Source organism: Cervus elaphus, chromosome 18 (assembly GCF_910594005.1).
Source record: "Cervus elaphus chromosome 18, mCerEla1.1, whole genome shotgun sequence".
Taxonomy (NCBI): Eukaryota; Metazoa; Chordata; class Mammalia; order Artiodactyla; family Cervidae; genus Cervus; species Cervus elaphus.
In genome coordinates, this window is record NC_057832.1 from 110,486,116 (window position 1) to 110,514,057 (window position 27,942).

General features: G+C 45.9%; 1 protein-coding gene across 2 annotated transcripts in view; it reads left to right on the forward strand.

Annotated features, from left to right (window-relative positions):
• Positions 1–11,731, forward strand: part of TMEM178B (transmembrane protein 178B) — a 398,497-nt gene extending 386,766 nt beyond the window's left edge. Inside the window, exons 4-5 of one of the 2 annotated variants that reach the window (XR_006334967.1) lie at positions 1,454–2,507; positions 2,806–11,731. Coding sequence is in view for 1 of the 2 variants with exons in the window: in XM_043872724.1 (XP_043728659.1) it covers positions 1,454–1,704 (251 nt within the window). In the remaining variant the exon portion in view is untranslated. Of the gene's footprint in view, positions 1–1,453 lie in introns of both variants that reach the window. The other variant, XM_043872724.1, reaches the window with a different exon arrangement.
• The last annotated feature ends 16,211 nt before the right edge of the window (positions 11,732–27,942 follow it).

Genomic DNA, 27,942 nt, shown 5'->3' on the forward strand with positions numbered 1-27,942 from the left:
ACGTGTTTGTACACGATGGCTGTCGCTACACACACAAACACACCTACATGCTTCCCACACACATGATTTCATTTATGCCAAGTCCCCCCGACACATTGCTTGCAGCTGCCTCTACCAGCCGTCAGTCACTAAACCGTCCCTCAGTCCAGCCCTGCCCCCTCCTCCTTTCTCCTCTTGACACAGCAGGGTCCTCCCTAGGCCCGCTGCCTATACACGGCCCTCTGCTCTGCTCCTGACTTAGTGACCTTTGGAAACACAGATCACAGCCACTAAAGTGCTTGGGCCCCTGCAGTACTATCAACCCCACCCAGCCTTCCCAAACGTTGCGTATTTCTTTAGGCTGTTACTGTCCCGTCTGCGGCGACAGAGCAAACAAGATGCAGGGAACATCAAGAAAAGCTCTTAAACTCATTTTAGGTACATCACATCTCTGTTAGCTAAAAGTGGGCTTAGGATTCTATTTGATAACATTCTGTCTCTTGTAGCAGCTTTCTCACTGGAGGTTAATATGAGCAATGGTTTTCTTTGTTTTTGTTTTTCTTGAGTTTTTTTGGTTTGTTTGTTTTGTTTTCTGTTTGGCTGTGTCGAGTCTTAGTTGCGGCATGTGAGGTCTTTAGTTGGGGCCTATGGGATCTAGTTCCCTGACCAGGGATTGAACCCAGGCCCCCTGCATTGGGAGTGTGGAGTCTTAGCCACTGGACCACCAGAAAGGTTCCTAAGCAGTATGTTTTGTTTTTGTTTTAAGGAACACCGTGTAATAAGTTTGTGAAATACCCCTAGGTCGGACAGGTTAACTTACCTGACTGTGGATTATGCATCTTCTTGGGTGAGAAGTCACGTGCAAAGTTTCCCAGAGTTACTGCCTCTGCTTCATCGTAAAGAAGTTTTCTCCTAGGTTTGGTGTTCCATGGAAAACACTCTGGTCAATGTTGTCTTATGGGAAAAGGCTTCCAGGATTTGGACGACTGGTTGGTAAACGGATTAAAGGAAAACCCAATATCGTGTAAGATGTTGTATGTGGAAAAGAAGGGAATAAAGATGTTTTTCACTTTAAAGAAGTAGCGAACGGGGTGTTTTCTGCGTCTCCAAAGAAAGACAGTGAATTTTAAATGCTTTCGAAAAATGAGCTGAATGCTTTTCTGCTCTGCTTCACCCTACACAAACTGGCCTTTGATTTATTGTTAGGATTTTCCCAAAGGAGAAACATCCTGAGTTTGTCCAAGACTGGGCAGTTATTGGAGCATGAGGCAGCCTTGATACTATTCCCCTCTCCGTGAATGTTTCCAAATGTTGATCTCATTAGCAGGTTACCCTTAACCTGCATCTTTTCATTTTTCTTATTCAAGAAACTAAAAAAGTGTAATAAACCTCCCTTCTCTCTCTCTTCCTCTCCTTCCCCTCGCCTTCTCCGCTGCCCCCTACCCCCCCCCCCGTGTCTCCCCTCCCCTTCCAGGAACTTTCTGCATCATCTCACTGTGCACCTGTGTGGCCGGGATCAACTTTGAGCTGTCACGTTATCCCCGCTACCTGTACGGACTCCCCGACGACATCAGCCATGGCTACGGATGGTCCATGTTCTGTGCATGGGGGGGCCTGGGCCTCACGCTGATCTCGGGATTCTTCTGTACCTTGGCCCCTTCTGTCCAACCTGTCCCGAGGACCAACTGCCCCAAATCCAGACCCGAGAACGGGACAGTGTGCTAAAACAACAAGCCCATACTCACACACACACACACATATATATATATAAATATATATATAATATACATATATATGACAAAACTCAATCAAGACAATGCCAGTGCCAAGGCAGAGTGGGGGTCGGCTCAGGCACCCACATCTCGCCGGACTCTGTGTCACCTCATCACCGAGATGGGGGACGGCGTTCCCCTCACGTGGCTCTTCCATTGATTTGTAACTTCTGACTCCGTGGTTTCTTGAGGACAGCGTGAGCATCACCCCTCAAAGACAGGGTCCCAATTCCCACCACTCACAAGGATGGGGGCATGGGGGGAGGGGGCTGGGAAGAGACGGTGCCTGTGGTCCAGGGTGGCACAGGTGTAGACAAGAAAATGCCATCCCCTGAGCCGACAGGAGGGGACACCACCCCAACCCCGATCATATCGCAGAGAAACAGCGCCCTTAGTTCATAGAATGTAACCAGATCTTCGAGGCCATTTCCAGAACCGTTTTCTTCTCCTGCTCTTCCCGTTCTGATTTCCTTCCTGGCCGACCAGCGACACACCAGAAAGTGGACGAGAAAACCCACCGAGAAGGAAGTTTTCTCTCTGCTGCCAAACTTTTGGATGAAGTTCCGGAGGTGGGAAGGGGGAGAGAACGCCGTGCTGAGAGGCAAGACCCACGTCAATGAAAGGACACTTCTGTGGATGCTCAGAAAGCCCAGTCTCACCTTCGAGCTGCCTTACACCCAGTTAAACAAGAGGCCGCCCTGCCCCAAACCCAACCTGCACTCCCTGGGCATATCGGAGCCTTGGAGTAACCCTCTGGTGTGTGTGTGTGTGTGTGTGTGCGTGCACGTGTGCATGTATGTGTGCAACAACTTTGGATGGTTTCCTTTTTTTTCTTTTCACCTTTTAAAAATACTACTGGATCATGACTGTTGTCTATCATTTGTGGTGGTTTCATGGCCCAGGATGGAGGCCTCAGGAACTAGGAAGCATCACGAGGGTGGGCCTCTGTGGGTGCCAGTTCTGCAGCTTGACATACCTGCTGTGTGTGTGTGCCTCTGTGTTTGCTGAGTGTGGGGTTTCGGTCATTTGTGTTGCATTTTTCTATTATTTTTAGTGCGGCTGAAATTCCCTGAGGGCAGAACCAAGAACATAAGCCCTGGGCAGAGGACCTGCGGTGCTGCACATCCCAGGCCTGGGACGCCACGGGACTCGGCGCCCTAACTTTGGGAGTTCAAGACACATCTGGGCACACAAGCCATGAGTGAAGAAGGGAGCGCGGATCAAGAGGGAGAAGGGGAGTGGCCTCAGTTACCGCTGGATAAAGTCCGAACACCAAACGAGACCTTTCCCTTCCCATCACGGAAGCTGTCCTTTGTCACTGGACATCCACCCCTTTCCTAGGGGTGACCTTTGTACAGACGAGAGAAAATGGGTCCCATGCAGAGAGAGCCACCATGTCCCATGGGCTCCAATTTGTATGATATTGTGTAAATTCACGGAGAACTCTTGACTCTTGCCATCTTTGTCCTTTCCCTCTTGATATTCAAGGCCATGAATCCCAAAATTGCCATCGTGGTGGCTAGCATCCAAGCAGAGGTGGCCTTGATCCAGCCCGGTGTCCCAGGCTCGGTTGAGCGTGTTGGCACTGCAGGTGTTGGCGAGCTGTGATGTCGGCCGGAGGGTTGTGAAAGCTGTGGGGACGGGATCTGCTGGCAGGAGTGGGCAACAGCAGCCAGCGGTCATGTCAGGGACCCCGCAGGGGCCGAGCAGCCCTGGGAGGCAAAGTGAATTCCCCGAGCTGTCCAGACATGGGTCTACCGCGTAGCGGAGGATTCAGTTGCTTCATAACTGAATGTGCTCTGGGCACTTTGCCTCCCACTCAGCAGCCTTCCCCCCTAGCCGTGCCCTCTGTTTCATTTCCCTGTCTTCTGCCCCATCTCCCCTCGGGCTCCCGCCTTTCCCCACCTATGAAACCATCTCCCTTCTCACTCTTCCACCCACCAGGCTCCAAGTCCTGCCTTTCTCCTCATCTGCTCTTTTTGACTGTGTGTGGATGTGTGTGTGCAATTCACGTCCAAATAGGGCATCTGATGTGCGTGGATGGATGTGAGTGTGGGTATCTGTGTGTCTGTATCTCTGGTGCATTTTGTGTACATTTGTGTCAATGCACACCTGGATGCAGATCTGGGTGTACTACTCAAGACTTCCTTGCTAGCGACACGGGTCAGCTTCTGCACAAAGGCTCACGTGTGAGTGCCCTGTGTGTGGGGTGCTGGGGGACGACCGGGCAGGAAATGCTGTTAGCTCCCAATTGTACTTCTAAGGATGACTTTTAAAACAGAGGATTTATTCTATGAGAAAGGAGAGAATTTTCAGGAGAACCCAGTGTTTCAATTGTTTAGGGAATTTTTAAAGAATAATTTTCTTTGAAAAGTTCAATTTCCTGCTTCAGGGGAAAGGCATACTTGGGCTTGAGGAACAGTAAGGGGAAGTATCTCAGATTGAGAGACCTGTGCCTCGCTTCCAGGCATCTGGACTGGGCTCCACCCGGCAGGGAGAGGTGGATGTCCACCAGCATCCGTTTGGGGCAGAGGGCTTGTCTGTGACCAGATCCGAATTTCAGCTAGTTTCTAGTTGTGGGAAAATGGAGTAAGAAATTCCAAACAGGGCAATGTGTAATCAGTCACTTAAATTCTTCTTAAGTAACTTTTCTTAAGGAACCAGTACTGTTCATCAACCTGTGATTTATACCCTTTTATAAAAAATCCTGTGCTTGCCATAAATAGATCATCCACTCTCTCCAACTGCTCATCTTTATTGTTGTTACTGTTGAGTTGCTAAGTGGTGTCTGACTCTTTGTGACCCCATGGACTGCAGCATGCCAGGCTCCCCTGTCCTTCACTGTCTCCCAGAGTTTGCTCAAACTCATGTCCATTGAGTCGGTGATGCCATCCAACCATCTCATCCTCTGTTTTCCCCTTCTCCTCCTGCCCTCAATCTTTCCCAGCATTAGGGTCTTTTCCAATGAGTCGGCTCTTCACATCAGGTCATCTTTATAACAGACCTTTAACACAATCTTCTGCATCCCTTTGAAGTGTCCCTAAAATGTTAGGAGAACTCCTAGGAAAGAAGGAAACCACCTGGGCTCAGCTCACCATTAGCAGAGCAGGAGCTTGGACCTGCCTTTTTGGTCAGAAAGGTACAGATGCACACACTCTGGGTCTGGGTCTGCTCAGAGCCAGGTAAGGCCTGGCCACACAGACAGGATGGAAGCTCTGGGCAGATGGCCAGTCCTGGCTGTGGGAGAACCGCTCTGGTGACCTCGATCCTTCCAGCACAGGGACTTGATCCCAGATAAGGACGTGCCACCCCAAGCCCCTACTGAAGCTGTCGTGCTGTGAGGGCTGAGGAAGAAGACCAGGAAGAGAGGAAGGAGGAGGCTCAGTCTGTGAGCCTCTGTTGCTCAGACCCTGCTCACGCCAGGTCAGAGTAGGACCCAACCCTCTGGTGAGATTCACGGTCAGCAGCCTTACCCACCAGCCCACACCCCAGGTCAAGGTCAAATTCCCTACAGATATATAGACAAAGCCTATACTGTTTATGTGTTCTGAGCTCCATGCAAGTAGACCTTGAGCCCAGGGCCTATTTCTGCTTTTATTCCTTGCCCTATGACCCTTAGGATTCAGGAAAGTGGGGTGCCTGCCTGGAAAGAGGTTCTATTTCTTTCTCTCCCCATCTTGAGAGTTTTGGCTTCTTCTTCTGTTTGCTATTCCTTTCTCCCTACTCACTTCCACTGTCCCTCTACATCAACTTCAGTCAACTAAAATAATTAAGGAATTTGTCTTCAGACAGGCTCATATGCTCCAAACAGCACCCCCCTCATTCCTTGTTTGTTGGGGCTGTAGGTTCCATGAGTTCTGTGTTTCCCTGGCATCAGAGTGTAAGAAAATTTCAAGTGTGCCTGTTCCAGCTTCAATCCTCCTACAAGCCCCAGCCTTTTAAGAACTAGACCTTTTTCATTTCAGGGATCACAAAGTCACAAAGACTCAATGACTCCACCATATCAACACAAAGCCTTCCTGCTTCACATGTCCATATGTGGCACCCTGGGCCTTGGTGCCTTTGGGGTATATTCTCTGGTTGGGAGTGAGCAGTTCCTCCTAGCAATGCTTGCCTTTCCTTTGATGAGGGAAGAAGGTGCCCTGAGACTCTGAGTCTGGGCTGTACATCTTAGTATTCATCCACAATCACGGTGAGAGGTCCAAGATGAAAGAACTTCATGTAGTTGTCCTGATTTAGTGGGAGGATGGGCTGCTTAGGGCTCCAAAGCTGCCCACCTGAGTCAGATTCAGGGACATGAAATCAAGTACATCAGCCAGAGGTGTTTAAGATGGACTCATCACCTGGATGAGAGCATTCAGTTCGGTTCAGTCATTCGGTAGTGTCCGACTCTTTGTGACTCCATGAACTGCAGCACGCCAGGCTTCCCTGTCCATCACCAACTCCCGGAGCTTGCTCAAACTCATGTCCATCAAGTCGGTGATGAGAGCATTAGTGAACTGATTATCAAGTGTCTGGGAGGGAAGGAGTGGGAAGAGGTACACTCTGGTCATCTTTGGTGTGATTTGTGAGGGATATGTGCTTGCTTCTCCTAACTAAACAGAAGCCATTCTTCAAAGTATGTTCCCTCTGCTCCAGGGACCAGTCTTTCCCAGGGACTCATTCGGCCCTTTCCAGGGTGGAATGATGAGCCATGAGGTGATTAGACCACAGATAGAAGTAGTTGGCACATAACAGCTGGGTTGGCTTCTGTGCTGTCTTCCAGCACAGTAACAGTAAGGGGACAGAGTTTTAAACCAGCCCCCCTCAACTGATGGTCACAGAAGCTCTGGGTATCCCTCAGCACAGCCAGCATGGTGGGCTGGGTTTGCCCTCTTTCCATGGGGCAAAATATTTCTTACACATTGTTAGTTCTTAGACTCCATTGTTATTGGCTATTTGACTTTTTTTTCTTCCTGAATAACACCCATTGTAGAAAATTAGAAAAATAAAATACAAAAGAAAAAGTCCTAGAATGTTGTTCATAATTCCATGTCTGTGAGACATCATAATGGCTGTAGCCCCGATACCTGCCTCACCGGTGGTGTCTCTGGGTTGGCAGCTGGGCCCTGGGGTGCAGCCCGGGAGTGCAGAACCATACTGGTGTGTGTGGAGTTGAGGGCTTCCCTAGTGGCTCAGAGGTCAAGAATCTGCCTACAATGCAGGAGACCCAGGTTTGATCCCTGGGTCTGGAAGTTCCCCTGGAGAAGGGAATGGCAACCCACTCCAGTATCCTTGCCTGGAGACTTCCATGGACAGAGAGCCTGGTGGGATACAGTCCGTGGGGTCATGTGGAGTTGAGCCTGTGTTCAAGGCAGTGAATGCACAGGGCTCTGAGCCCCCAGAGGTAGCAAACAGGCCTTAGAAGTGGTTCAGTGCCAGAGCTTAGGGGCAGTGTAGAACAGAGCTAAAACATCCCTACTTTGTGATTTCTTTCTGCTGCTGCTTTTTTTTTTTTTTCCTATTTCTTTTCTTTTGGAGTGCCATCTCAATCTAATGATAGATCTAAGAGTACTGAAGCCAGAGTAACTTGCTAATTCAGCTATAGTTGTATAACGCAGTTGCTGTCCATCTCATTTCAGTTCCGCGCTGAAATGATTGGTGACTCTGGGCACTGTGTATTCTCCATACTTGAACTTCCTCATCCACAAAATGAGGATAGTGCTAACACTTTACCTCATGGTATATTAAGGGTAACCAAGAAACTACAAAGTGATTTGCAAACCAGAAGTGTCATATAAATTATACACTGTTCAGATTCTCCTGCAGCAGTCAAGCCCCCACTGAATGGGATTCTTCCATGCGTTTTCTGAGCTTCACTGCAGAAAGGATAACCTAGAATGACTCGACCCGCTGCTGAATAGGAAGTTCTATCCCACTTAAGCATGCGGATTTTATTCCGTCATCCAGGTTCCTCAGAGAAGTCGGCTCCTTAATTTACCCACTCTCAGGCTTCCTTCCTTTTATCCAAAGTCAATTTTGCCAAGAGCATTCTTACTCCCTCTTCGTTATTCCCAGAGGAGATGAAATAAGTAAACCATATGTAGAAAATAGCATAAATGAGCTAAAACGGTTAACTGTTAACCAAGACACATATTCAATGCCTTATTTATTTTATTTTATTTTTACCATTCTCCTAGCATTAATAATTCTCACTGTTCTTGCCCAAGGGGTTGGGAACACATCAGATTTCTGAAACATTCTAATGGTCTTTTAAGTTGAAGATGGGAATGAGTGTTAAGCCAATGGGATCTTCTTTCTCCGGTCAGTTGGTGAAGAAGATGGCTTTGTCAGAAGCACATGGGTTCTTATAGGTTCTTATGATGCATTCACTGGGAGTTGTTCTGGGTGCGATCCTGTTGGGGGAAAACTCAATCCTAGGTTCTAAACAAGGAAAGATTGCATTTCCCAAAGGGTCAGCATGCTTTCTGCTTTGCAGGGGATCAGCTTACAGTGTTACGATGAGACCTGCTCTAAGGGAAAGCTGAGTCGTTCATTGCTCCCAGTATGGTTGGAGCCCAGCCAGGGATGGAGGAACCACCCAACCGCAGGGGGTGTGTGTTCACCACTGAGAAACAGAAAACTGGGTATCAGCACGGGGGTCCCACAGCTGTGACTCAAACCTGGCCTCACTCTGCTAGACACCAACCTCAGCAATTGCAACCCCTGCCCTTCACTTCCCAGGACTGGGTGTTCGCTCCTCGGGGACCTCTGTGTCCCTCTGTCCTCTCCTGGCTACGCATTTGCCTTCCTCTCTGGGTCACCGTAGACCTTTTCTGGCCTGAGTGTATCAGTGTGTCTGTATCGCTGTGACTATAAACCTGCCTTTCACATACAGAGCTTTCATAACTCCTCCTCTTTCCCCATCTCCACCCATGGTGTGACTGTTTCACTATTCCAGACTATCTGTAAAAATGTACAAATAAAAATGGAAACTGAAAATAGCGGGGAGGGAATTGAGACCAGACAAATGCGTTGCTGTAGCCCTCAGTTTTCTGAGGACTTATGTGGACTGCCCGGAAACCCCGACTCTGGGTGGGATTCCAAGGCAGGGAAGCCATTGGCCCAGGAGGTTGTTTTTGTTTCCTGGTTGTTGCTCTGACAGTCACAAGTGTCTACTTGGAACTCTCTGTTTGAAAGGTTTTGGTCTTTCAAGTGAAATGTATTTTCTGAAAAGTAGAAGCAAGTCATCCAAGTGTGAAGGTGAAGGTTATTGCGAAGGTCAACAGGGAGACCCGATCCGGGGGTGGTATCAATCGCTTTGTCACTGGCTCGCTCGGGGCCTTGGGCGAATCTTGTTACCTCACCATTGTCTCTGCGTCCCCTCAGCCAAACAGGGGGGCTTCCAGGGCTCCTGGAGCGCCCAGTCACCTTGGCCGTCCTGCTGCTATCTTGGGAGAGGCTTCGAACCCGTGCTGGAGCGCGCTTACCGTGGGAGGTACATTCGAGAGTCCCTCCTTGCTGCTCTCACCCCACGCTTTCACTCCTCGGAAAGTAACCTCAAGCTAACAGCCAGTTTGTGCTCAGAGTCCAAAGCCTTTTATCTACCTTTTCATTCTCAGATGCCTTTCCGCCCACTTTGACGATCTCATTTTACTATCGTTACTGACGGAGCGCTGTCAGTAGGAGGAAGAGTCTCAAAGGAGATGATGTGTGTGAATTGCTTTGTAATCTATGACTTACTCTACCAACCTGGCGGGTACTGTCGGAAGGAGGGGGTCTGGCTAAGGATGCGATCGAATCAGAATGATGAAAGCCTTGGTGGGAGGGGAGGGGAGAGGTGGTGGGCAGCAGAGTTGGCGTGGTGGTAGAGGTAAGATAAAGAAAACTTTTGGAGGAGCAGGTGGCAGAATCACAGGGCATCCTCAGCATGGCAGCAGAGAAGGATCCCCAGAAGGCTGGGCACCCTGAAGAAGAAGTAGGAAAGAGGAACATGGGCAGGTAATCCTGTAATACAAAGAGCTGCCTTCCCCTAGGACTGAGAAGACTAGCTGCTCCAGGGGTGGGATTCACACCAAGCTTGGCCAGTGACCTAACCCTTCCTCCTCCATGATACTATCAATCCAAACCTTTCTGCTCTCTGATGGTCCACAGTGACCATCTCTGGGGGCAGTGCTGTCCAGCAGATAAAATACAATGCAAGCACCACACGCCATCTTAAATATCCTAGTGGCCCCATTTTTAAAAGTCTGAAGAAACAGGTGGATTAATTTTAGTACCTGTTTTAACCCAACATATCAAAAAAAAAAGTATCATTTCAACATGGAATCAAAAAGTATCATTTCAACATGGACTCAGTATAAAAATTACTGAGCTATTTGATGTTCTTTATTTTTTATTTTTTCCCAAATGAAGTCTTCAAAATTCAATGTGAATTTTGCTGTTAGAAAACACATCAGTTTGGATCAGCTACATTTCCAGGGCTCAGTAACCCCACGAGGCCACCGGCTACCATATATAAGACAGCAAAGATTTAGACTCTTGGTTAGGAGTTGGAATCCCCCCTCACCTGTGAGTCACTCAGATCTCATGGCTAGTAGGCTGGAGATCCATGTTGGCCCTGCGTAGAAAGCCCAGGAGCAATGTCCAGGCTGCCATCCTGGCCAAGGAGAGGACCACTGCTTGTCAAACACGTCACATCTGGCCCAGAGGGTCGGTGCTGCCCCTGGACACAGCCCCAAGTTCTAGAAGCCACCAAGCAAGTCACTTTCTTCAGCTATAGGAACTCTAGCTTATGCTTTATCTAGACGCCCTTTATCTGAGGGTGGAGAGAGGGCCAGACGGATCTTGTCTTTGTCAGGGACAGAGGTCTCCACAACCTCTTGTCACCTGGTCCAGTCACCTGCCAATAGCATCTCACCAACATTCAGAGCTGTTTTCTCAACCCCTAACTTTCCTTAAATGCTAAAAGAGCAGTGAAAAGAGCAGTGGCCACAGGCGGGCTGGGTCTCCTAGGAGGCGGCAATGACAGGCTCTGTCCCTTACACTGGGACTCGGGGTCCACTGTTGCCCACCTCTCTTTCCTGCCTGGAGGCCTTCCTTAGATTTGAAGAAACCTCTTTGGGGGTGGAGACAAGAAGTGAGATCTTTGTGCTGAGTACAGAATAAAATGCAAGCAAACAACCCCTGGGCGTTCTCAAAGCATTTTGAAGAGTCAATATGACATGGTTGGGTTCATTTAAAATACCATGTTCCGAGCCCTGTGTTACTGAGCAAAAGAGAATGAGCTGATTCGGTGAGTATGTTTTATATATGGTCATTAGACAGGGACCATAGCCGACAAAACTCTCGAAACACCTGGAGTGTTTATGGTCCACCAGATTATTGCTCAGTCAATAGACATTGATTTACCTTTAATTTGCATAGTGCTTTCTGATTGGTTAGACAAGGTGTGATGTGTTCTGCAGGAGTCCAACATCACCTCTGCCCTTGGAGGTAGCAATTCCTGTGGTTATTGGTGCTAAAATAAGATTAAATATTATGTTCATTTGTTCTGATACGATGTGAATACGTGTTGTTTAATCTTAACAAGAATGCTACATCTTATCAGATCTATTGTACTGTCTGTTCCTTCTCATAGTTAATTAATTACAGGAAAGGTGATCCAAACCAGATCTCGAAACTATTGTGCTATTCTGAGAGGTGAATTTAACAGGGACGTGGGAGGGGCGGGATGAAAAGGGAAATTGCCAGGTTCCTGTGACTTTGCAAGAACTGAGGAAGCAGAGAGCATTTGGGGACTTCTGACACTGACTGCATCTTGCAATTTTCTTTTTCGAATTTGGCAGAAATACTGTATTTCCATCGGTCGAAGAAAAAAAAGTGTCTGGTAATTAATTAAATGACTTGTTCATGGAAAAAATAAAAATAAATAACCTGTCAGTTGTGGAATGTAAACTGATTAAACAATTAAATAAAGAAGATCATGTTGTGTGTTTTAAGTGATTGTGTCTGCTTGGGGAAGAGGGATTGACCCCGTGCTCTTGGATGGTAAATGATAGTTCTCCCTCAGGCATTGTACGGGGGAAAAAAATTGAATGACTCATGTAGGTAACAGACTGAAAACTGTAATCCTGAAGGAAATAGACAGTGAACATTTCAAGCACGTGTAAGCCAAAGGCACATGATTTTCACATTGGGGGTTGGGGCATGGGGAGGGATTCAGAGAAAAACCAGGAAACTATTGTTCTTTTTCTCCTAGTGTTGACATTCATAACATTTTTTTAAAGGCTTTATAAGATGCTCAAATTACTGGTTACATTCTAACTTGCCATCCTATTTCTTAGCTTAGTAAGGAGAGAAATTATTCTTAACAGTCTTCATCATCCCTATCCCCACCTTAGAATTCCAGTTCTTTTCCACCCATGTGCCTTTTAAATGTTTCTAGCTCACTCCTGGGGAGGAAACCTTCCCTAGATGCTGGGAGGCTGGAGGTGATGGGAGGCAGGCGCTTTTTAAGAATAAAGTCAGTCAGTATCTTGAGTTTTAAGCCAGAGTAACTAGCTCTGTCTGGTACAAGTGGAAAAGCCATTTACTGAAAAGACATGAGTAGCTGGAAGCCCACAGTGCAGGCAGGAAGAGATGAGCAGCTGGTTGGCCATAATCATACCCATTCCAATCTGAACTCAACACCACAGCTGGCTGATTGCTGCTATTACCCTGGAGACCGGAAATGGCTGGGCTGCCTCTGTCACCGGGGTGAATCCCCAGGTACCCGCTTCTTCCAGGTGGAGGCAGCATCTGAGGGGACCAGGAAAACAGGTTCTAGAGCCCTTAGCTTCCCTCTTGGTTGATGAGCCCTGCCTTCCAGCAAGAGTCATAGAGGAGACAGTTCCCCAACCCCAGGAAGAGGTGTAGATGCTGAGCACCAAAAAGGGGAAATGTCCATTAAAGTTGGGATATCTGAGCAAGAGGAAGGATCCGTGAATAAGAGGCATGTTGCTGTGTCTCTGTATGGTGCGTCTGAACAGTGTCCAGTGGCTCTGTGTATAATCTCATGACAGTGATGAGCACCACGGCTGGCAGCCTCTGCTGATAGACATGTACAGTGTTAGGCATGGTATGGGGCTTCCCAGGTGGCGCTAGTGGTAAAGAACCTGCCTCCCAATGGAGAAGATGTAAGAGAGGTGGGTTGGATCCCTGGGTCGGTAAGATCCCCTAGAGGAGGGCACAGCAATCCATTCCAGTATTCTTGGCTGGAGAATTCCATGGACAGAGGAGGCTGGCAGGCTACAGTCCATGGGGTCACACAGAATCGGACATGACCGAGCGACTAAGCACATATGCACAGGCATTGTACAAAAAGACCTGCCTAGATTTAGGCACTAATATAATCAGTGTCTGGTGAGTGTTATCCAACACTCCCAAGCAGTTCTCCACGTCTCCGAGGGTACCGATCAGATGCCCTACGATTTGACTCAGTTCTGACACCATCTACCTAGAGACAGTGTCACATCTCACAGGTTAAGGGCTCAGTCCCGCAAGATTGTCCCCGCTTTGGACACCAGTCAGAAGTCCAGGTTGTCACCTGTGCTTTTGATTGACTGGCTTTAAATGGGAGGTTTCCTCCTTGAGTTCAATTAATTTGCTAGAGCAGCTCATGGGACTCAGGAAAATAATTTACTTACTAGATGAAGGGTTTATTAGGAAAGAATTTAACTCAGGAACAGACAGGTGGGAGAGACGCAGAGGGCCCGGGATGGGGATCGAGGTGCAGAGCTTCTGTGTCCTCTGCAGCCAGCAGAATCTCCCAGAATCTCTGTGTTCACCAACCCTTGTTGTTTAGTCACTAAGTTCAATCTGACTCTTTTGCGACCTCATAGACTATAGCCTGCCCTCAGGCTCCACTGTTCATGGGATTTTCCAGGCAATAATACTGGAATAGGTTGCCATTTCCTTCTCCAGGGGATCTTCCCGAGCCAGGGATGAAACCCAGGTCTCCTGCAATGGCAGACAGGTCTTTACCACTGCACCACGTGGGAAGTCACCAACCCTGAAGGTCTCCAAACCATGTCCTTTTGGGTTTTTATGGAGGCTTCATTACATACGTATGATTATATTACTAGCCATTCCCTCCACCCTCCCCAGAAGATTGGGGCATGAGACTGAAAGTTCCAACCCTCCAATCACCCGGCTGATTCCCTTAACAACCAGCCCCCCATCCTTAATGACTTTCCAAAACTACCTCATTAACATAAAGTCTAGTGTGGTTGAAAAGGGCTTGTTATGAATAATAAGATACTTCTTCCACCTTTATGGAATTGGAGGTCTTTCAGAATTTCAGAAACTGATGACAAAGGAGCAAATAGTAGAACCAAAGATGCTCCTGTTACTCTTTTTTCTTAGGAAATCCTCAGGGCTTTAGTAGCTGTGTGCCAGCAACAGGGATGGAGACCTAATGTATGTTTCTTACTATAAATAACAATATCACAAGTGTAATTTGTTTTTAAAGGAAACATATCCTGGAAGTAATGGAAATAAACAGTTAAAACGTTTCAAAAGTAAGTACGGGTTAAAGGTAAGTGCCTTTCAGAATGAGTGAGGGCAAGTTTCACTTGAAGAAATGGGAGACCAGAATCCTAAGGGTCCCCTGCCTTCCTTGTTAGTAATGCCACCTGGAAGAGAGAAGAGAAACACCACTGATCTTAAGAAATGAGCAGGGCCTTTCAGTCCAGCTACCTTCAAGGAGAAAAGCTTCTGCCACTGGCAGGGTTGGGGTGAGGAGGACTGGGAGGATGTGACCGGAAGGTCCTGTGAGTTTGCTTGGCACAGCAGTATTCTGACCTAGAAAAGACCCTGATGCTGGGAAAGACTGAAGGCAAAAGGAGAAGGAGGCAGCAGAGGACGAGATGGTTAGATAGCATCACCGACTCGATGGACATGAATTTGAGAAAACTCCAGGAGATAGTGCAGGACAGACGAGCCATGCTGCAGTCCATGGGGTGGCAGAGAGTTGGACATGACTTAGCAACTGAACAATAACAGCAACAAAAATCAACAAAAGTAAAAGTCAGGTAGGACAGAGTTCAGGAGAGATGAGATAGTTTCCAGTGGTCCTCCTCTCGTGGATTTGTATCAACAGTGCTTAATTCTCCCAGCAAATCTGTGTAACAATAGAAGTATTGCTAACCAGGGGAGCTGACTGGAACCTTAGTGTCCAGGGACTTGACTTGAGAGAGGTCAGTCAAGTGGGCATGGCTAACCTTAGTTACCCAGCCTCCAGAGGTCAGGCAAGGTCTCCACCATACATCACACTGTTGGCATAAATTATCCATCACAGACCAAGGTAAACCATTAAGCAAAGACACTGACCAAACAGATGTTCCAAGGGCTTAGAGGTTATCTCTCAGGAGCCACCGAATCAGAATCTGCATTTTAACATGATCTCCAGGTGATTTGTATGCCCTGATCTGAAGATTCACTCACCTAGCTATGTGATTTGATCATCTGTCTCAACACTTCTGCTGATGTCTTTTATCTAGATCAAGATCACAGGATGATTTCAAAGGACAATGAAAAACATTGTCCCAGTCTGAGGTCTGAACGCCAATCGGAACAGGTATCATTTTTTTTTTAATTTATTTTACTGAAGTCTCGCTGATTTACAAGGCTATGCTAGTTTCTGCTGTAGAGCAAAGTGATTCAATTATACATCTCTCTCTATATATGTCCTTTTTCATATTCTCTTCCATTGTGGTTTATTACAGGATATTGAATATAGTTCCCTGTGCTACACAGTAGGACTTGCTGCTTACCCAATCTATGTATAACAGTTTGCATCTGCTAATCCCAAACCCCCAACCCACCCCTCCGCCTCCCCCTCGGCAGCCACAAGTCTGTTCTGTGTGTGTGACTCATAACAGGTATTGTTTTTAACTAACGTGCCAAGAACAATACCTTCTGCTGTGTCTAAGGCTGGGTTTTAGGGTCACCACTGGAGAACAAAGCCAAGTAAGTAGGTTTTATTTCTCCCGGTGAGCAGGTTTGAACTCTGCAGCAGCTGCCCCAGGAGCAGGTGTGTGTAACACTTTGAGGTTTTGACCCCAGAGGGAAACCAGGCATGGAGTGGCTCTAGGGGGAGGAGTTCATCTCTTGCTGAAAAAGTCTGGACCGCAAGACAGAGTTGATCTGGAGTGAGGGGACTTGGAGGCCCTTCACCCTTATCCCTCCTTTCATGCTTTTTTTGCGAGCGAGATGCCAAGCTTTATTTGATGACAGCATAACTTAGTGGTTATAAGCAAGGACTCTGTATTGAGATGGCTTGAGCTCAAATTTGGCACCATCTACCAGGAGTATAACCTTGGGCAAGATACTTATCCTTTCTGAGCCTCACTTTCCCCCTCAGCGAATAAGGATGATACTAGTAATATCCACCTTGTGGGGCTGCTGTGAAGATAAAATGGGCTCATATTGTCCACATGTACTTAAAACAGTGCCTGGCATGTACTAGCTGCTGTACACATATTACAATTCAGTGAATTGTAAAAAAGAATTCAGCGGCCTATGTGAAGGCCCACTGACTAGAGAGACGTGGTCAGAAGGTATGAGTCTGGGACTAAATCTCGGAACAGAGCCTTCGAAGAGAAAGGCAGAGGAGAACTTCCCTGACGGTGCAGTGGATGAGAGTCCGCCTGCCTTGGTTCGCGTGTGCATGCCCCTCTGTGTCCCACCAGGCTCCTTGGTCCATGGGATTTCCTAGGCAAGAACAGAAGAGCAGGTTGCCATTTCCTTCTCCAGGGGGACCTTCCCAACCCAAGGATCAAACCCACTTAGTTGCAGAGCAGTTAAGCCTGTGCACCATTGCTACTGAAGCCCATGCGCCTAGAACCCATGCTCTGCAACAAGAGGAACCACCACAGTGAGAAGCCCAAGCACCGCAACTAGAGAGTAGTCCCTGCTCGTCTCAACCAGAGAAAGCCCTAGCAACAGTGAAGACCCTGTGCAGCCAGAAATAAATAAAATTTAAGAAAAAATATATAAATAAATAATGGCCGTGGAAAAGAATGTTCTGCAGGGCGTCACTATGACGTTGATGGTGGTTCCAGCTGTTTGGAGGCAGCAGAAAACCTGTCTCCATGAGCATCTATTGGCATCGCTGACTGCAGGCTGACACTTCCTGCGTCAAGGGGGTTGCACCACCGATTGGGCTGCGGCCCCTACAGCAGTGATGTCCACAGTTCTGCCTCCTGCTCGATGGCTGGGATTGCAACCACCCCTCTCTATTTTCCCTGTGCCTCCATCTCTCCACTATCTAGGAGGCGGAAACAAAGTCCTGCCTCAGGAACCTCATTCCTCCTGCAAATGAGGTGGAGATAATGTGAAAAGAGCAAATGGCAACCCACTCCAGTATTCTTGCCTGGAAAATCACATGGACGGAGGAGCCTGGAGGGCTACAGTCCATGGGGTCGCAAAGAGTCTGACACGACTGAGCAACTAACACTAACACACACTCTTATCACTGAGGTTTGTAACAGGGGGTTTACCTTGGGAGGGGAGGGTCCTCCTTAGCTTTTCCTCCCTTATTTCCCTAAACTACTCTTTGAATTTTGGCAGTGTGCCCTATAAGACCTGTTTTATCTGTTTTAAAATAGACACTGTATTTTTAGAACGTGTTTGAAGGTGAAAGTCACTCAGTCTACCAAGTGAAGTGGAAATTCTTTTGGCTCCCTTCAGCCCTGAGAATCAACCACCGAGATGGCCGTTCAGAGATAGTTTTGAATGGAGTTAGTGTATCTGGCACTGTGGCTCCCAGACCAACAAAGATCTTCACCATCTGTATTACAGCATAAGGTTCTCCATCTATGACAATATATTTCCACTACTGTGTACTTTTTGTGTGTATGCTCACTCGGTTGTATCCAACTCTTTGCAATCCCATAGACTGTAGCCCATCAGGCTCCTCTGTCCATGGGATTTCCCAGGTAAAAATACTGGAGTGGGTTGCCATTTCCATCTCCAGGGGATCTTCCCGACCCTGGGATTAAACCCTCATCTCCTGTGTCTCCTGCCTTGGCAGGCAGATTCTTTACCACTGTATCACCTGGAGGGATCAAAAATCATCTTAGTGGTTTAATAGACTTTGGGGACATGAAGATCTCTCTGAAATTTTAGAGTCATCAGTTGACTTCTGAGGATCTTGTTCACAAGAAGAATTATCTCTTCTTTTAGAAGAAAAAAGGAACATTTAAAAAGATGTAAAACTATGAGGATTCAACCAGGACAAAGAAGCTTTTCTTGTCCCATGTGCTCCTTCCTCCCCAATGGAATCTTTGAAGTTGGTTTTCTTAATCCCTCCATCAGTCTTGAAATTCCTTGGGTGTTTTATACCATAATTGGTGACTTTAATAACCTGATAAGTGTTCTAAAATTGTGGACCTTAAAAGATAATTATCTCTGAGGTTCACAGACTAGAACAGTAATGAGTTGGGAACACACAAAAAAATCAACTTTGATAATCTATATCTACAAGGTGAGTGGAAGAATCCCCAAAAGGTACTGTTTGGAATATAAAATGATATCTATGCAAAGTAGTTCTCATTAATTCTGAACCAAATGGTCATAAAAATAAAATGGCCTTCAGAAAGTATTCTGGCTATCCAAGCTTGAGAATTTGGTTTCTAGCCCCTAAGACTGAGCTTCATCTACACTAAAATTAGGACTAAGCAAAAATAAAATCTATCCTCAGCTGTTTTGGGGGCCAAGTGTGGATTCATCTTCCTGAATATTACATATTCCAGCATGTACATTTCCTTCTAGAATAACCCAGTTCCTCTGATGCTGAACACTTTTTTGAAACTAAATCACACAATAGCTTTTAGTCATTTTAGAGGAAAAAAATTTGGTAGGCTACCTTATCTACATAAAGAACTTCAATTAAAAAAAGGGATTCTTTCCTTTAAGAAACTACTTTCATTGAGGAAAATGCAAAAAAGAGAAAAAACAGGAAAACAAACAAGAAGGAGGAAGAGGAGGAGAAAATAAAGAGGGGGTCTATTGTACCCTACCACCCAAAGAAGATAAACACCAATTAATTACATTTGGCATAGTTTCTTTCTAGTTATGATTTGCTCAAATCACAGTAAGTCATGCTGGTTATATAGCATAAGTAACATCCATGCATGCTCAGTCCCTCAGTTGTGTCCAACTCTTTGCAACCCCATGGCCTGTAGCCCACCAGGCTCCTCTGTCTATTGGATTTCCCAGGCAAGAATACTGGAGTGGGTTGCCATTTCTGACCCAGGGATCGAACCCACATCTCCTGTGTCTCCTGCACTGGCAGGTGAGTTCTTTGCCACTGTGCCACCTGGGAAGCCCTACAAGTGACATACCAGCTTGTGAAAATCAGGAATATGCTCTTCCTTGCACTGAAGCTTCATCTTTCAATCCTTCATCATCTTCCTGCTTCAACATCAAAATGTTTCAGCTTGAAATGAGGCCAGACTCCAAGCATCAGCTCCAGACTTGATCTGAAAATCTGTCTCAGTTTTATGTCCTGCACATGGCCTTCAAGTTCATGTTAATGAAGCTTTGCTTTTCACTGTGTCTCTCTTTTATCCCTTTATAATTAGCGCAAGCATTCTGCCCAAGGCTAAGCGGCTGGTTGACTTCTTCTCCATAATTTAATGGATTTTCTTCTAAGAACTATCAGAACTTAATGTTATTTTTCCTGTTGTTAGCCTTTTCAAGGGTTGTATACAGACTATTCTATTGGGATCTGTTACATCTCTTGTTCCTCTTCCCTTCCTCCCTCCAGTCTGTCTCTCTTTCTCCCCTTCTCTCCCTCTTCTTTTTCTTCTCCCCTTCTTTACATATGCACACACACACATTGCTGAGTCCCACTAATAAGCCCAAATACAAAGCTGTGAGATGGAAAAACACAGTTGAGAAGTAGAGTGTGGGGACTGGATGTGGTCTCAGGGTTGCTGCATATTTTTGTCCAGAATAGACTATCATGTAAATGACATCCTCCAGAGTTGTGCAGTGCACAACCTGGGCAACATTCACAGTGGCCCAGTGGCATAACATCAAAGCTGAATCCCAACAAAAGTTGAGACATAGCATATAGAAAGCAGGTGGATGCTTGCTCGTTGGTATAGGGGCTGCTACAAATGTTATAGTGGAGACATGGATATGACTATTGTTTGCCTATAAGCAAACTGCTGCTGCCTATTTGGAAGCATTTGATTTAGTGAGGATGGGCCTCTCCCAGGTAACGTGATTTGTAGAGCTCGTCTCTGAAAAATCAGCTCAGGTCCCCTCCTGCCTTCCCAATCTTCCCACTAGCTGTGGAGGCTTAGACTAGTCTCTTAATCTGACAAGGAAACAATGTTGGTATACTGACTGTTATGATCTGAATTTTGTCCCCCACAAAATGTTACTGCAGTCCTAAGGCCCAGGGTGCTCCTGATTCTGTGATCCTATGGACTGTAGCCCACCAGGCTCCTCTGTCCATGGGATTCTCCAGGCAAGAATACTGGAGTGGGTTGCCATTTCCTTCTCCAGGGGATCTTCCTGACCCAGGGATCAAACCAATGTCTCTCAAGTCTCCTACATTGGCAGGCAGATTCCTTACCGCCCAGGAATGTGACCTTATTTGGAAACAATCTTTTCAGATGATCACATTAAGATGAGGTCATTAGGCTGGTCCCCTAATCCAGATCATTTATATTTTTGACCATGCCACATGCCAGGATTTTAGTTCCCCAACCAGGGACTGAACCCACACTCTTACCAGTGAAAGTGCAAAGGCCTAATCGCTGGACCACCAGGGAAGTCCCCTCCCCTAATCCAGTTTGACAGGTATCCTTATAAAAAGAAGAAATTTGGATGCAGAAACACTGACATGTGAAGATGAAGGTGCAAAACAAGGAAGGTTATTCATCTACAAGCCAAGGACCGACAAAGATGGCCAGCAGACCATCAGAGCTAGGGGAGAGGCGAGGACAGGTTCTCCCTCATAGCCTCGGACAGAACCGACTCCACCAGCACCTGATCTCAGCCTCCTAGCCTCAAGAACCATGAGAAGATACCTTTCTGTTCCCTAAACCACCTAATTTGTGAAACTCTGTTACAACAGCCCTAGCAAATTAATAGTCCTACTGAGGGTCAGAGAAGCACAGCGGAAATGGACTCTTATTTTTCAGTGACATTCTTGTCACTACAGCAAAGCATTACCATCCTTGGAGATGGATCTTCTAACCCCCAGCACATCAGCATACATTTCTGCAGCAGCTTCTGATGGTCGAGTCCTCATTAGGTCCTAGGTATCATGCAAGCAAGCCCTTTAATATGTGACCTCACCATGACCTGCACAGCCTCACTATGACCCTAGGCAGACAGCATGGCCATTCACCATTTCTGTAGATGAGACAATGGATTCACACAGCTAGGACTCAAAATCCAGATTCAGAACTTGTTTCTCTCTCTCTTTCTTTTAATGTTCTTCTGAGCTAAGGAGAAGGTGGTAGTGGTCTGGGATTTCAAAGGGGAGGAAGATGGTTCACAGGGAGATGGGCTGAGCAAATGTTTGGTGAATGTTTGCTTTGCCAGTCTGAGAAGTCTTTCTTGTATAAAACAAAGTTTTCTTTGGTGATGGCTCTCTTCCTGGTGTTGGCTCCCTATCTAAATTCTTCTTTCAAACTATTTTTTAATTAAAGTGTCATTAACTGATGATGTTATGTTAGTTTTAGGTGTATAGTACAGAGATGCAGTCATACACATAAACTTTCTTTCTCAGATTCTTTTTGCGTGCTAAGTCACTTCAGTTGTTTCCAATTCCAACTCATTGTGATCCTGTGAACTATAGCCCACCAGTCTCCTCTGCCCATGGGATTCTCCAGGCAAGAACACTAGAGTGGGTTGTCAAGCCCTCCTCCAGGGGATCTTCTCAACCCAGGGATCGAACCTGAGTCTCTTGCGTCTCCTGCATTGGCAAGTGGGTTCTTTACCACTAGTGCCACCTGGAAAGCCCATTGTAGATATAAGATAGATATAAGATGCAAGATATTGAATATAGTTTCCTATGCTATGCAATAAGTCCTTGTTATTTATCTATTTTATATATAGCAGTGTGTATCTGTTAACCCCAACTCTAAATTTGTCTCTCCTCTCCCTTCCCCTTCCCTATCACTATCCCCTTTCCATATGTTTATTTTCTGTATCTGTGAGAAATACATTTCTATTTTGTAAATAAATTCATTTTCTTCATTTCTTTAGATTCCACATATAAGTGATATCATATGATATTTATCTTTCTCTGACTTATCTCACTTAATGTGATCATCTCTAGGTCCATTCATGTTGCTGCATATGGCATTATTTCATTCTTTTCATGGCTGAGTAATAAAGAAGACGTGACATTTATGCACAGTGGAATATTGCTCAGCCAAAACTTATGTTCTTGGTGACCATTATGTACTTTCTCTGCCATGTGGCTTGTATCTCCAAATTCCTAAAACATCCTGCATTATTAACTCCCTTTGGATTCTTCCCATAAGTACAGATTGTCTTCCTATTTTGTTACAGATTCAAATTTTAATTGAGTCAAAAGAAAGCACTCCCTATGCTCACCCCCTGATAATTTTACCTGATCAGAAACTAGGCTGCTTGCTTTGGCGTTCTCAATGACCAATCACATTAGCTTCCAATTTTTGAGCATTTTCTGTATATTTTGAAAGTGAAAGTCGTTCAGTCACATCCAGCTCTTTGTGACTCCATGGACTATATAGTCCATGGAATTCTCCAGGCCAGAATACTGGAGTGGGTAGCCTTTCTTTTCTCCAGGGGATCTTCCCAACAACCCAGGGATCGAACCCAGGTCTCCCACATTGCAGGCAGATTCTTTACCAGCTGAGCCACAAGGGAAGCCCCCTGTATATCTTGCATCATACTAATTGCTTTAGATTAATTGTCTCATGCAGTCTTTATAAGCACTCTTTTTTTCTGTACATGAGTTTGGGCAACTTGCAAAGGTTCCACAGGAAGTGGGGGTCAGGATATGACTACAGAGCCTGCCTCTTCACTGCTTTGTTTTCTCGTTTACTGTATTTTTCCTTCTAAAAGGATAAACAAAGCAAGCTCAAAAGGACTTAAAACCTGAGTCCTGTTTCGTGAATGCATTGTGTATTCTTTCACCTGGCCCCCATCATCTCTCACCTGGCCCCCATCATCTCTCACCTGGCCCCCATCATCTCTCACCTGGATGATCACAATAACCTACCTAGGGGGTCCATGTCCCTCCTCTCTGACGCCCACCTGTCTGGTCTGTACCTGGAAGTCCTACTGAAATTAAAATGTACATCTGATTAGACCACTCTCAAGCTGAAACCCATTCAGTGGCCTGCTGTAGAACTAAGAATATAATATCCAAACACCTTCCATGGCCTCTGAGGCCCTAATTCATCTGACCTTTCTAACTGATCCCCATCTGCCTAAGTTACAGACTTATCTGAAGCCATGCTGATCTAATTCCTGTTCCTCCAGCAATGCCCAGGTGGCCCTGTCTCTCCAGCGCCCCACGGAGTTCCCCTGCTGGGCACAATCTCTACCTCTTTCCCTCACTCCCAATCACCTTTAGGGTCTTGGGTTACATGACGCTTTTTCATAAAGGCCTTCCCTGACCATCTAATCTTAGCACTGCTTTTGCTGCTTCCACAAAGATTTAATGTCTATACTCCCAAGTTCACCGCAGCACTTCACAACAGCCACAATGTGGAAACCAACCAAGAGTCCATCGACAGATGAATGGATTAAAGTAAATGTGATATGTGTTTACTAAGGAACATTATTCAGTCTCAAAAAAAGAAAAAAAAAAAAAAAAGAAATCTTACCATTTGCAATAGCATGGATGGGCCTGGAGGATATTGTGTTAAATGAACAAGCAGTCACAGGACGGGCTTCCCAAGTGGCACTAGTGGTAAAGAATCCTACTGCCAATGCAGGAGCCACAAGAGACATGGGTTCAATCCCTGGGTTGGGAAGATCCCCTGGAGTAGGAAGTGACAACCCACTCCAGTATTCTTGCCTGGAGAATTCCATGGGCAGAGGAGCCTGGCAGGCTACAGTCCATGGGGTCACAAAGAGTCAGACATGACAGAGCACACATCTACACAATCACAGGACAAATGTCGCATGATTCCACTTTATTGAAAATCAAGTCATAGAAGGAGATGATACAATAGTGGTTGCCAGGGCCTGGAGGGTGGGGGAGATGAGTTGTTCAGTGGGTACAAAGTTTCAGTTTTGCTGGATGAATCACTTCTAGAGATCTGCTCTAGGACAAAGTACCTGTGGTTAATGATGCAGAATTGTGCACTTCAAAATACAGCTATTAAGAGGATAGATTTCACAATAAGTATTCTTACCACATACACAAAAGGGACACAAGGAAATTCTGGAAGGTGGTGAATACATCTGTTATCTTATTTGGGGTGATGGTATCAGGTGTTTGTAGAGGTCCAAAGTGAAGTGAAAGTCACTCAGTCGTGTCCAATTCTTTGCGATCCCATGGCCTATATAGTCCGTGGAATTCTCCAGGCCAGAATACTGGAGTGTGTAGCCTATCCCTTCTCCAGTGGATCTTCCTGACTCAGAAATCAAACTGGGGTCTCCTGCATTGCAGGCAGATTCTTTACCAACTGAGCTATCAGGGAAGCCCGGTGTGTGTATGTGTGTGTAAGAACTCAACTCTTCTGCCTAAAAATATTTCAAAAATGAAATATTTGAAAGGGACTTCTCTGGCAGTCCAGTGGTTAAGACTCCGCACTTCTGCTGCAGGGGCTGTGGGTTTGATCCCTTGTCAGGAAACTAAGATCCCACAGGCTATGTGGAGCAGGCCAAAAATAAATAAATAAATAAAAATACCAGGCTCAAATAAAATATTTGAAAAATAAAGACAGTGGAGCTAAAAGTAAGCCCTTTCCTCTTAGCCTTAACCACAAGCCCTTGATTTATGTTGGTTCTTGTTTTCCATCACCAGACTTTTATTCTAATTTTCAGTTCTTTTATTAGTCTGCCTGTTTGTTTTTCCCTCAGTCAGCCCCCTCTGCTAAACACTATGAATTCTAAGAGAACAGAGATAATATCTATCTTTAATTCTGCAGCTCCAGAGCCCAGCATGATGCTGGCCCATAGTCAGGTGCTCAGTGTGTGTTGAATGAATGAATGAAAGAGAAGAGGCCAGCACCCACTGGGTAGGAACCATATGGGCACAAGTCCTTTCTGCAAGTGTCCACGATGTTGTTGTTTAGCTGGTAAGTCCTGTCCAACTCTTTGCGACCCCATGGACTGTAGCCCTCCAGGCTCCTCTGTCCATGGGATTTCCCAGGCAAGAATCCTGGAGTGCGTTGCCATTTCCTTCTCCAGGGGATCTTCCCAACACAGGAACTGAACCCACATCTCTTGCATCGGCAGGTAGATTCTTTACCACTGAACCACCAGGGAAGTCTTAGTTTCCCAAATAGGCCCTTAGAAAACAGGCAGGGCGGGGGAAGAAAGGAAAATAGAAGTGGGAATAAACTCTCGCCTCTAACTTTGCTCAGTTTTCATGGTTTCTGGGAACAATGAGCAAATAAACTGCCCGATCGTCCCACTTTTCTACTCATTGCCCCCGCTCTTCTCCCTGACCTCGATCTCCATCCCTCTATCTCCAGTCACTGGCAAGAGGAGGTCATTCAAACCACAGGGGTCCCTCCCACCTAGGCTTAGAAGATTATTTCTCTTTCCCTTTGTCTTGGATCTCTTCCCTCACTTCCTCACACACCAAGAGTCCTGTGACGTTTGAGGCATAACAAAATGGAGAAAGAGGTGTGTGTGAGCTGCAGTGGGAGAAACAGAGAGTGTAGCTGGCGGTGTGGGGAGGGGGAGAGGTCTAGGGGGATTGCCAAGTAACAGCTTTGCCTGTGAGCTGGTTGCCAAGGCGACTGTGCATCTTCATCGTGTTGCTCTGACCAGTCCTGGGCAGCCAAGGACGGTGGTCCTGCAGCTATAGACACCGAATCCAGCTGGGTTCTCCAAAGCTCAGCTCTCCAGTTCCCCACCACCACCACCCCACCCATGTGTAATCTCTCTCTCCCTCCCTCACCCGACAGGGAGTGGCAGACTCTTCACCCTTCAACAGCAGGATAGCTGGTCAGGGTCTTCTCTACGCTTAGGGGAAACAGGTATCACAACTCCAGGTGTAGGCGCTGGTTGTTCAGATGAAAGGCAGAGACTGTGCCCTGTAGACGTTCAAATAGCAGAAATGCAGCCTCTGCAAACCCTAAGCACTGCTGTCTTCAAAAGAGAGAAAAGGTGCCCGCCCCTCAGCCTTCCCAAGCTGTTTTGCTGCTAAAGGATCCCTCTTGTTGAGAAGATAGAGACACACAGGTTTCCTGACAGCTGCAAGCCACCTGCTCAGGAAGTTCTCCATTCTGCCTTCAAACCACGATGAGAAATGCAGATTCTTCCTTTCTCCTTCCCTCCTTTCACACCATGATCACCATCACCTCCTGTGCCCCCGCACATACACAGAGTGAGGAAGAGGTGTGTGCAATGGTCTTTTTTAAAAAAAGATTTTCAGGAGTTTTTAGCACCGTTTTCAGTTCCCTGTTAATATGTGTCTTTGTCTCTTTCCCTTTCCTTCTCCTTTATCGCCTTGGGTTTTAAAGAGAGTTTTTCTCTAGAAAAGAAACCTGATTGCTGGTTGTAGAAATTCAAGGGGGAAAATGCTAGGAGTGATTTAAGACCATCTGGAGACCCTCATTTTTCTAATCACAGATTTATGGCACTTTATAATTTATTCATGCATGTATTATCTCACTGGATAATAGAGTTCCCAAAGGCATCGCTTGACTCCCAGAACCAATGACAAGTCTATCTTCTTTCTTCCTTTCCTTCTTGACCTGTTTCCAGGCTCCTAAGAACATGATATTTTAAAGGGTATCTGTGGGTTTTAAACAAACACTATATTAAGATTATGTGCTTTAAAATGAAAGGAACCTCTTATATCTACTTCATTTTGAAAAGCACTTGTCTGCCAAGAGGAAAAGATAGGGCTCCCCTGATCCTAACATATCTTTTTCACGGGGATAAAAAGAGACAGATTTTGTAAATTTTATTGAATTTAGCAGACATTTATTGATCTGGTCACTATTACATGGAAATTCAAACTTGACTCTACTTTTAATTATTGCCATTTTTCTGTTTCCTCAAATCACTAGCATCATCTGAAAGTGCTCAGATTGGTCTTTTCCAGCCCTCAAAGTCCAAGAAACAGAGGCAAAGGGAGTCAGGAGAATTATCTAAAGTCTCCCAAGGAGACAGGGACAGAGCTAAGACTTGAACTCAGATCTCCTGGTCCTCAATATTTGCTTTTCTAACATTGAAAAATCCTGTTTAAATCATCTTATGAGGCATTCGGAAATCTGAACACTGACTGAGTTATCTGTGTATATTTTAAAAGTATATTGTTAATTATTTTAGGTGTAATGTTTATACGAATATTTTTAAAGTTCTTATGTTTTAGGGGTGGACACTGAAACAGTTAAGGATGAAATGATAAGATGTCTGAGATTTGCTTCAAAATAATGTAGGAGGTGGGGAATTGGTAGGGGTTTGGATAAACAAGATGGGTCATGAATTAATCATTGTAGCTGAGTGGTAGGTATATAGGGGCTCATCACACTACTTCTATACCTTTGTATATAACTGCAATTTCCCATAATAAAAGTTTGAAAATTAAATAATAAAAATAAAAACATGTTTTATCCATGAACCCTTCCCAGACAGATAACAGGGTGTAAGATTATATTTTGGTGTTTGCACCCACAGCTTTTGCTGGAAAACAACCTATCAAATCTCAAAATAGGCTGTAGACCAGACATCAGAACTGAAGGAACAGCTAAATATTCAGCCACAAATAGGTCATTGTGGAGGGAAGCTGAGAATCCCCTGGACATGGAGGGAGCGTGTCACCAAGTTGCCAAAAATAAGTCGCGATTCTGACAGATGGAAAAGCACAACTGGGCTCTCGTCTTCAGTGGAGTCAGCGCCCAAGGACCCCAGACATAGTACCAGTGACGCTTTGTTAGAGAGTCAAAGATAATAAAGGGCATTGTTAGTTCTTTCACCCTCATGCCCATTGTTCCACCTTCAGAAAGAAGCCTCCTTGGGCATC